The following is a 10,900-nucleotide window of genomic DNA, read 5'->3' on the forward strand; positions in this document are numbered from 1 at the left end:
GAGGCATTCAGAGAAGTGATGAAGGTGAGCACAGCAGATAACGGAAAGAATAACAAAAAGAAAAAGAAGAGGAAGAAGAAGAAGAAAAGGTGGATAGAAATTTGGGAGAGAGAAGTGTTGGAACCAAGCATGAAGATTGTGAACCGATTCTTGGAGGAGTAGGTTTTGCATCCAGCTCTTTCCAGCTATCCTTTTTTTTTTATTTAATAAAAAAAAAAAAAAGCATTTACAGAGAGGTTAGAAATGGAAACCATTTTTGCAGCATTAGGAGGACCTTTGGGTTAGAGGGGGGATTTCTTTTTTATTTTATTATTTTATTTTTATTTTTATTTTTGGTTTTCATTTGTTTTCTAATTTTTGCCCTTTTGACCTTGATGGGTTTCAGTTAAAGACAAAATTATAATATATATAAAAATACATGTAGAACCAGGAAATTGTGAATTTTTAGAGAGAGACGAGACTAGTAGTGATCTTCTGAATGTTGTTTTGTTAATATTTAATACCTAACAGACTGGGTTTGGTTTGGTGCTATTATTCATTACTAACTATTTGTTGTTTAAAAAAAACAAATTGGCAAAATATAAATAAATATTTTGAAGGACATTTTGGACATTTAATTGTACAAATGGATCCAAAAGAGACCTTTCCGTTTTAATATTTTCTTTACTAAGCCCGCAACACGCTATTTTTCTCCTTCCCTTTCTCCACGTTTTTGGATCTTGAACAATTCCTACTAATTTCTTCTTTAATTTTTATTATCAATAATTAATATTAATTGTACGCAATTCCTAATAACTGTATTACATCTTTCAAAAAAAAAAAAAACTGTATTAGAAGAAAAAAAAAAGGTTATAATTTTCATACATTCTAAAAAAGTTATTCTTTTTTGTTTAATTGTTTCATTTAGTTGTGAAACTGTCACATTATGCGGAAATTGTGCATAACACATTTTTCTAGAGTTAATTACATAGATGTGGTAATGCAACAAAACTTAAATTTTTAAGTTCAAAACTATCCAATTTTACATTGTAATTTTTTTGGTTAGATTCTAGCAATAACAATTATCAAAATGGATAAGTGGATAACACATAAGAAAAACTTTTATATTTAAATTACAAAATATAAAAAACAATACCTAATTTAGCCTTTCTAAATTCCGTTGATGTGAGAAACCGAAAAGAAAAGATGAACGAAATTAAGTAGATTAGATTTGGTGACATATTTTTATTATTCTTTAATACATTCATAGAAATCTAGTTTAGATATTGTCGATGTATTTTTTCTGTAAAATGAGATGATTTTGATGTTAAAAATTTAATTGTTAGGACATTAGTATTCCATTCCTCATACTTGAGGACTATGTGTGTAATTAATTATTATTTTTTTTATAAAACTTGATATTTGACAGGAAAATTGGCATAGAATTTAATGAAAGTTTAATGGATCAATTAGGGTGGAATTTTAAACATAAAAATAGAACATGGCTAGGTCGAATGAGTATTGGGTTAGATAGCATAACATTGACAAAATCTATCCTATTTGTGGCTTAGATACTTGATAGATTTTGTAAATCTTCAAGTAAAGTGAGAGGGATTTTGATAATTTAGTTTGCAATTTGAAATAATTAATGAAAGAGGAAATTAGTTTAGGTTGTATTGAGTAGATATATGAATGAAGAAGAATATAGTTGCGCATGTAATGTAGTCAAAGTAGAAAAAGTTTGTCCGACATACAAAATGAAGAAATGAAGAAAGAGTTTGGTTTTCTGTGCGGGAAAGGGAAAAGGATGTAGATGATGATGATGGTTTTGTTTTGTCTATTTCATTAGGATTGAGGCTTTCACGCAGAATGACACCTGAGCTCTGATTTTACATTTATTGCCTTCTTAATTTACTTCCACTTTCTCATTTCTCTATTTCCTCCAATTTTCATTTTCTTTTTTTTCTTATCAACCAACTTCCTTCATTAATTATACTAACTAGTTACGCCTTTTTCTAATACCATCTCCACTCCTAAACAATCTCAAAACTCCTCAAAATTAATTATAACTAGGGTAAATTACAAAACTAGGCCAAATGGGAGGCTCATTTACATATTTAACCCATTTACTCAACCTACTACATATCTAGACTGTTTTTGTGTGACTTTCCCATAATACCCTCAATATTTACGTGCGTCTGTCTTTCTCCCGTCTGACTTCGCAAAGGTTAGCATATATGCGAAGTCTGCGAACCTAATATGCGAAGCCTGCGAAGCGAATGTTTGGTTTAGTTGATGATTTTAGTTAACATATGCGAAGTCTGCGAAACTAATGTTTGGTTTAGTTGATGGTTTTAGTTAGCATATGCGAAGCATGCGAAGCAAATGTTTGCTTTAGTTGATGATTTTAGTTAGCATATGCGAAGCCTGCAAAGTGAATGTCTGGTTTAGTTGAACAAAAAATGGCAAACAATAACGGATTCTAACATTAAATCATAATATTATCAAAATTTACAACAAGATTGTGGAGAATATCGGAGATGAAAGCCAAAGAAAATGAAGAATATCGATCGCCGAACGGAGAAACTGAGAAAACCGATGGGAGATGAAAAACAGAGAACCAATAGAACCAGAAAATTGAGAGAACAACCACAACTTGAAGAGGAAGACCAGAAAACCAGCAGTAAATCGCAATAGTAGAAAGAGAGCCGTAATATTCGAACCAGGAACCGCTGAAGCAGATGAAGAATATATGGTAGTGATATAAAAGAAACGATCGCTGTCTTAGTCGAGAATGGAGAGAGAGGTGAGGAAAACGTGTTGAAGATCTTGCATGTTAGATACCTGTGGAATGAGGAGGAGGAGCCATTTTGGGTGAAGCCACAAAAATCGTGAATTTGGAAGAGAAAGGGGAAGGAGAAGATGAAAGATTGGGATATTATGGGAAAGTCACATAAAACAGTCTAGATATATAGTAGGTTGAGGAAATGGGTTAAATATGTAAATTATCTTCCATTTGACCTAGTTTTGTAATTTTCCCTTATAACTAGGGATCAGTCACTTGGGATCTAATTTTAGTTCGCTAGTTTATGGTAATTTTTTAAAGTCCAATCAGTCAATTTTTTTTAGCCTCCAAAATAATAAAACTGTTTTGTTTTGGTGATTAAAAATTAAAAGTATCGAACGTAAAAAGCGTAGACATAATTAATTTTCTATGGCCCTGTTTGATAAAGAGCGTTTTGGGATAAAAAGAGCGTTTTTGACCAATTTTAGCGCTTTGACCACTAAAACCGCTGATTGGAGTGTTTGGTGGAGAGAGGTTTAGGAGAGAGTTTTGGGATGAAAACGCTAATTTAGAAAAAGAAAAAGCTCATTTTAGGAGTTTTTTCAATTAGCGTTTTGCAATATTAAAATTAATGGACTTCTTTAACCCTACTTTTAGTTTGCAGGTCCTAAAATTAAAAAAAGAAATGCCCTTATTCGTCTTTTTGCACAAACCACTATTATCAATAGCTAATTTTTACCAAACAGGTCTACACAAACAGCTAGTCAAATCAGCCAATGTAATCAGCTAACAGCTAACAACTAATGTAATCAGCTAACAGCTAATTCCCAAACAGGGCCTATATGTTCAACATTGATTTTCTAAATTAAAACACCTAAATTTTCATAGTTTTGATGTATTAAATGCTAAAACTTTAAAAGTGCTAAGTCTAAAAGAAATAGATATACTTAATGTTTACATTAATTTCTTAAAATTATATTTGGAATAAAAATAGGTTAAAAGAGTTGTAGGAAAAAAAACAATTAGATAAATAAAATTATAAAAAATATGATTCAAAAGGCTCAAACCAGTGGCGGATGCAAAGGGGGTCAAAGGGGGCATTTTGCCCCATCCCTAAAAAAAAAAATTTTAGTCCAAAAAGAAAGGTTAAATTGCAAAAATACCTCTAACCTTTTGGGTCAGGAGCAATTTTAACCCTAACGTCTAAAATGGTGCAATTTTATCCCTAATGTTGGAAGCCAAAAGCAGTTTTACCCCTAACGTTGATAAATTGGGTCAATTTGAGAAATAATTTATCAAACTGTCTTCTCAGTCATGAATCTTGTCATCTATACTTCACACATGCGTTATTTTATCAGTAACAAATCACAAACATATGTTGGGATGTGAAAAAAATAAAAAGAAAATATTAAAAATATACTGTCTTTTGTACGAATTAGACAAAAAAAAAATTCAAACAATTCACCGAATTTATAAATACTAATCTCCAATTTTATTATTAAATTATAAAAAATATTATATCATGTTTTTAGAACAAATTGATATACAATTGGTGCAAAATAAAGAAAAAAAATAACTATATGTTATAATAGTGTCTGAAATTGATCCAATTTATCAACGTTAGGGGGTAAAATTGCTCATGGCTATAAACATTAGGGATAAGATTGCACCATTTTAGACGTTAGATGTAAAATTGCTCCCAAAACGTTAAGGGTATTTTTGCTCTTGGCTACAAGCATTAGTCTAAAAAAAAATTACATAGAATTTTGCCCCCCCGCCCTCAAATTCTGGATTTGCCACTAGCTCAAACCCATGACCATTTACAACAAAACACGCTTCTTAACCAACCAACCATCTTAACATCTTGAAATAATACTACAAACACGTCTTAATATACTAAAATTAGGAAGAGCTATCACATACAGAACTGATTTTACTTAAGGGTGGAGCCGGCGACCGGAGGGGCCAGAGCCCCCCGAATCATGGGCTGGTTTCGCCGCTGCTAGGGATAATGTACTAAAATAGGTCTATGGTTTTTTTAGAAAGTATCAATTTAAGTTCCACGTACAAAATAGCAACAATATAGGCTTAACGTTTAAAAAAAATTACCAATTTAGGTATCCATAACAGAATGTAACACGTCATTCATATTATTCCGTTAAGTTTTGATTTCTCTCTCCACCTATAATTGATATAATTTCACAGAATAATATGAATAACGTCTCACGTTCCGTTATCGAGGCTTAAATTGGTACCCTTTTTTAGACGTTAATCTTATATTGCTGCTATTTTATACGTGAAGCCTAAATTAGTATTTTCCTAAAAACCATAAGCCTATTTTAATTCCTTATCTATTATAACTGGTGACAAAATAAAACTTACACAACATAATATTTTATTTTCTCTCTCATCCACGTTTATTTTGGTTAACTTTAAAAAATATACAATGCTAACTAATTTCAAAAGTTCTCACTATAGTTACAGAAATCATTGAATAATATAATATTTTAATATTTAATTATTTTTTTTTATTACAAAAATAGCAAGGATGTCAAATGTGTGAAAAAATGGCAACATTGTCATTAAAAATGTAAACAATCATTGTCTCTCTCTTCTAAGCTCATTCCACTTCATCAAGTACTCTTTCAAACACATTTTATCCTCACTAGGAAGTTTTCCAAGCATTCTCCATAGGAGATGCTCTAAGTACGCTTTAATGGAACTTGTTAAAAGCTACCTATTAGTTGTAAAAAAAAAAACATCGCTTCAATAATACTACTCTCTTTCTTTCAAAATAATTGTCATGAATGATTTGCATTAAATTTATGAAAAATAGACTAAAATACATTAATAAAAGAAATACTAAAATACATTTTATTTCTCTTTGTTAATAATCTGCATTTTTTTAGCGCCGCCGCCGGGGATGACCTAGCTGCCGCCGTCTTCCCTGTTTCCTCCGCGCTTTTCACTGCTGATCATGGCTGTGAATTCGCCGGCCGCCGCTGATTACCTTAATAACTTCTTCAGCATTGGAGTTCTCTTCAATCCAAAAGCGAGATTTGCTCTGAATCCTCCGGTAGCGGAATCGCGAAAACACTCTGACAACTCCAATGGTGGGCGCTCTTATGCGCGGGTGGTTACTAGTAAGCTGACCGGCATCCCTCCATCTTCTGCGACAATCTCGGAGATCGGAGGCTTGAAATCTGTTTGAATTTCACAAGAAGCATATGATAAGAGGGCCTTGCTCTGTTCTTTCTCGCTTATTGGGTGACTTATTCTGAGCAAAGGCGATGCCCCATGGAAAGTTGGAAAGCTTAAAGAGTCTTTGCAGGCTATTTGGGGATTGAGGGAGGAATGGAGGCTGATCTCCATTGGTCGGGGATTTTTTTCATGTCATGCTAAGGTCTCAAGAGGCCAGGAATCAAGTTCTCGGGAAGGGAACTATCAATGTTAAACCAGGTACGTTTCGCTTACAACCTTGGGTACGGGATTTCGATCCTTATGCTAAAAAATCAACTAATGCTCAGGTATAGGTGCGTTTGTACTCGTTACCCTGGGAATACTGGGATCCCCAAAGATTGTTTGACATTGCTACTGGTATTGGAGGGTTGATACATCTAGATAAGTCTACTACAGATGGTGATTTCGGGCATTTCGCTCGGTTATTGATTGATGTGGACCTGGATATAGATCTCCCGGTAAAGCTTGGCATTGAAAGGGCTGGTAAACAAATCTGGATTGACGTCGTATATGAACGGCTGTCGAGTTTTTGCAAAGTCTGTTCGAATATAGGGCATTTGTTCTATGATTGTCGTAAAAACATAAAACCCGTGGAGAGCAAAAAAACCACTGACAAGGAGATTCAGAGGGAAATTGCTCAGGAAAAGCAGGTTAAAAAGGCTCCACTGCAGCAGACAGGTGCCATGGTTACGGTTCAGCAGGTCACTAGGAGAATCATGAATGAGCTGGTTCGTAATTCGGAGGAAGTTACAGTTAGTTTGCAAGAGATGGATTTGATGCAAGGCAGTCCGCAGAAACAAGAGGGTCTTTTGGAGGAGTTTGATCGCCCTCCATCTCCTGGAATGCACAATCTCGATCAACAAATCCAGGGCTCGGATCAACAAATGCAGGATTCTGATCAATAATTATAGGGTTCTGATCAAGGTTCTGATCAACAATTACAGGGTTCTGATCAACAATTACATGGTTCTGATTCGGACTCGGATCTTAGGTGTTTTGGCACCAAGACTTGGACGGATTTGGCAGAGGATGAGGAAAGTAGTTGGAGTACAGTGGGTAAGAAAAAGCGTAGGGAACGAATAATGACTACTATAGAGAATCTTCCATCTTGTTCCAAACGAGCCAGCAAACCTCCAGTAAGATTTAGATGATTATGTTGTACTGGAATTGCAGGGGTATTCTGAATAGGGATACCCAAAATTTCCTCTTTAATTTATGTTCTTTAAATAAGCCTGATATCCTCTATCTTGCAGAACCGATGGTTGATTTCGATTCGGTCCCTGGGAGCTTTTGGTCTCACCTTGGATTTTTATTAATCGCTGTTAATTGTCACAGTCTTCCCTCTCTTTGGGTTCTGGGAAACTCTCGTTTTCAGTCTGCTTTGGTTGTAAATCGACATGAGCAGTACATCCTGTTACATCTTCAGAATTTAACATCTTATATTTGCATTGGTTATGGTAGTGTCTAGTCTAACCGCAGGGTTATGATGTTCGAATACATTATTGGTCAGATGAATAGATGGCATGGGCAATGGATTCTCATAGGGGACTTTAATTCAGTGTTGGGTGCTCATGAGAAAACTGGCAGGGCTCCGGCCTCTAGGCTTTGCAGAGATTTTTCTAACTTCATTGATGAGGGCCCTCTGATCTATTGTCAGGCTAGCGGAGCCTTTTACACATGGTCTAATGGTCGGTCTGGTCAGGCTAGAGTCGAATGTCACCTGGATAGAGTGTTGCTCTCTTCAGATTTTTCAGATTTTTGGACTTGCTTCAGCTGTGTTGCCCTTCCTAGGCATCATTCGGATCATACTCCGCTTCTTTTCAGTTGTTCTAAAGATCCTTGGTGCTCCGCGCGCTTCAGATTTCAAGCCATGTGGACGTTTCACTCTGGGCGTCAGGAGCTTATCAGGAATTTCTGGTTAGCTGAGCATCCGACCCTCCCCCCTATGCAGCTATTGGGGGATAAATTAAAGAGGCTTCGCCCTATCCTCCATAGGGCTGTAATCGAACCGAGCCGAGCTGAGCTTTGGTCTGTTCAAGCTTGGCTCGCTATAAAATTAACGAGCTCTAGCCTGAGCCGAGCCTGAACCGAGCTTTGACATGCTCAATGAGCTTGAGCCGAGCTTCGAGCTTGTTTCGAGACCAAAATCCTCTTTTGGACTTGGTTCATTAAGAAAATTATCTAACCATGAATTGTTAGTGAGTAAATTGGTAATTATATTTGTGAAGTTTGCTCGCAAATAACTCTTTAATTGTGTATATAAACAAGCTCACAAGCAAAGTTCGTGAATAAATAAACAAGATGCTTATAAATAGTTCGTCTATTACTCATTTATTATGTTTATGAACGAACTCATCTAATAGCAAATGAAACAATATTAAGTTTAGATATTTGTGAACTAACACAAAACTATATAGTTTTCTACAAAACTAAAATTTGTTCATAAATGTTCTAATCGAGCCTGATCGCGAGCTTTTGAGCCAAGCTTTACCCTGCTCAAGCTTGGCTCATTTACGAACTGGGCCAGTAAATCGTGTTCACGAGCGGCTCGTTTACAAATCGAGCAGAGTCGAGCCGAGCTTTTATCGAGCCGATCACCGAGCCGCTCATGAGCGGCTCTGTTAATTTACAGCCCTAATCCTCCATCGTTGGAACAGGGAGGTCTTCGGTGATTTTAACAGGGATATTATCTCGGTTGAGGATAAGCTTAGTCAGATTCAGCGGGAGATTGCAGATCAGGGTCACTCGTCTGAGCTTTAGCAGGCAGAATTACGTGTTCACGCTGACCTGGATGACTTACTTAGAAGGAAAGCAACTTATCTCCGGGAGAAAAGCCATATTAACTGGTTGAAGGACGGGGATAGAAATAGCTCCTTTTCCACCGTGTGGCGTCAATTCGCTCAGCTTTAGTAGGAATCTCTGCTTTGCGAATCGACAATGAGCTCGTCACTGACCCTCATCAAATTGGCTCGCATATCGCCACTTTCTATGAATCTTTATTAAAAAATGACTCCATTACGCCGAGTAACTTGAGTATTGTTCATGAAATTATCCCCAAGTTGGTTAGTGAGGCTGAAAATGCAGATTTGACCCGTTGTTCGGACTACCTGGAAGTTAAAAAAGCCATATTTGCCATGGATAGTAGCAGCTCCCCTAGTCCTGATGGCTTCACTAGCATCTTCTTTCAGACCTTTTGGGAGATCATGGGATTGGATGTCTTCGAAATGGTCAGAAGCTTTTTCCTTACTGGTGACATAGTTCCTAGCTTATGTTCTAGTATGATGGATCTTATTCCTAAGGTGGAAAGAGCCTTCTCACATGATCAATATAGGCCCATAACAATGAGTAATTTCAGTTACAAAATTATTGCTAAAATTTTAGCTGACAGGCTGGCTACGGTTGCTGCATGGATTGTATTTGACAACCAATTTGGCTTCATCCCTTGCAGGAGCATTCATTAGTGTATCGCCTTGGCCTCCGAAGGAACGAATTATCTTCGTAAAATATGCTTTGGTGGTAACATGGCATTTAAAGTTGACATCCGGAAGGCGTTCGATACCCTGGACTGGAATTTCCTGCTTACTGTTCTGGAAGCCTTCAGTTTCTCTCTCCAATTTCGGGATTGGATTCTAAATATTTTGTCAGCAGCTCGTATTTCCATTTTAAACAATGGTTCTGTCAGTGGTTATTTTAGCTGCTCTACGGGTGTGAAGCAAGGGGACCCTTTGGCACCAATCCTCTTTGGGCTTGCTGAAGACTTCATGAGTCGCTGGATTCTCTCCCTGAGTGGGACAATTGGATCCGATGCTCTATACGAATTCAATGGCTTTCTCGACCCACCTTTTATATACAGATGACATCCTTTTGTTTTGCATGGCCTCCAGCCGTAATATGTACATGCTTAGCAGTATTTTTGAAACCTATGGTACCATATCGGGTCAAAAAGTGAATTGGCCCAAATCTGAGCTGTTTCTGAGCCCCTCAGTTTCTCCTAGGCGCGGGAGCCTTTTGGCGGATATCATGGGCGTTAATAGAGGCTCTATCCCCTTCCGCTACCTTGGGGTTCCGCTTTTCTTTGGCGCCCCTAAGAGTAGACAGCTTTCGGGCTTGGCGGACAACATTGTGGCGAAGTTTAGTAGATGAAAAGGCAGTTGCTTATCCATGGCTGGGAGGGTGGCTCTGGTGAATTCGGTAATTACTGGTAGTTTTATGCATTCCTTTATTGTGTATAAATGACCGACGGCTTTAATTGCTAGATTGAGACGTTGTATGAGAAATTTTGTTTGGACTGGATCTATTTCTGCTAGGAAATTGGTCTCTATCCCTTGGCGGATTTGCTCCCAAAAGCTTGCGGAAGGAGGTCTTGGGACTAAAGAGTTAATAACTTTGAACAGAGCTCTCATGGGAAAATTAGCTTGGGGATTGATTCAGGATAAATCATTATGCTTCCGAGTGTTAAGATCTAGATTTATCAGCAGGTTGGGGAAGCCTCAGAGTTGGATTTTCAATTCTTCAATATGGATGTCTATTAGACTTGTCTATTCTGTTATTCGAGACCGTTGCTTTTGGTGGATTGGCTCTCCCTCGAATCTAAGTTTCTGGTTTGACGCTTGGATTGAGCCTCGTGTGGCTGATCAAGCGGGTTTATCTACCAGCAAGTGTAGGTATCGGAATGAATTGGTGGATAACTATCTTCATGGTAACTGCTGGAACTTACCGGACCCGAATGAGGATGTTCAGATCAGAATTCGGGCGGTTGAACGAGGGTCTAACGGAGCTGATATCTGTGTTTGGAAGCCGGCGGTCGGAGGTGTGTTGTCTCTTAAGCTCTTCTATGCTTGGTTGCCTCCACAGACGACTGTTAAAGATTGGTATCGCTTCATTTGGCATGCATCT

General features: G+C 37.2%; 1 protein-coding gene across 1 annotated transcript in view; it reads left to right on the forward strand.

Moving 5' to 3' along the window:
• The window catches only part of LOC136207345 (adenylate isopentenyltransferase), a 1,576-nt gene extending 1,192 nt beyond the window's left edge, over nt 1-384 (forward strand). The window contains exon 1 of the mRNA XM_065998637.1: nt 1-384. This exon is cut by the window's left edge and continues 1,192 nt beyond it. Coding sequence (XP_065854709.1) covers nt 1-162 — 162 coding nt within the window. The 3' untranslated portion in view covers nt 163-384.
• The last annotated feature ends 10,516 nt before the right edge of the window (nt 385-10,900 follow it).

Source organism: Euphorbia lathyris, chromosome 1, assembly GCF_963576675.1.
Source record: "Euphorbia lathyris chromosome 1, ddEupLath1.1, whole genome shotgun sequence".
NCBI lineage: Eukaryota > Viridiplantae > Streptophyta > Magnoliopsida > Malpighiales > Euphorbiaceae > Euphorbia > Euphorbia lathyris.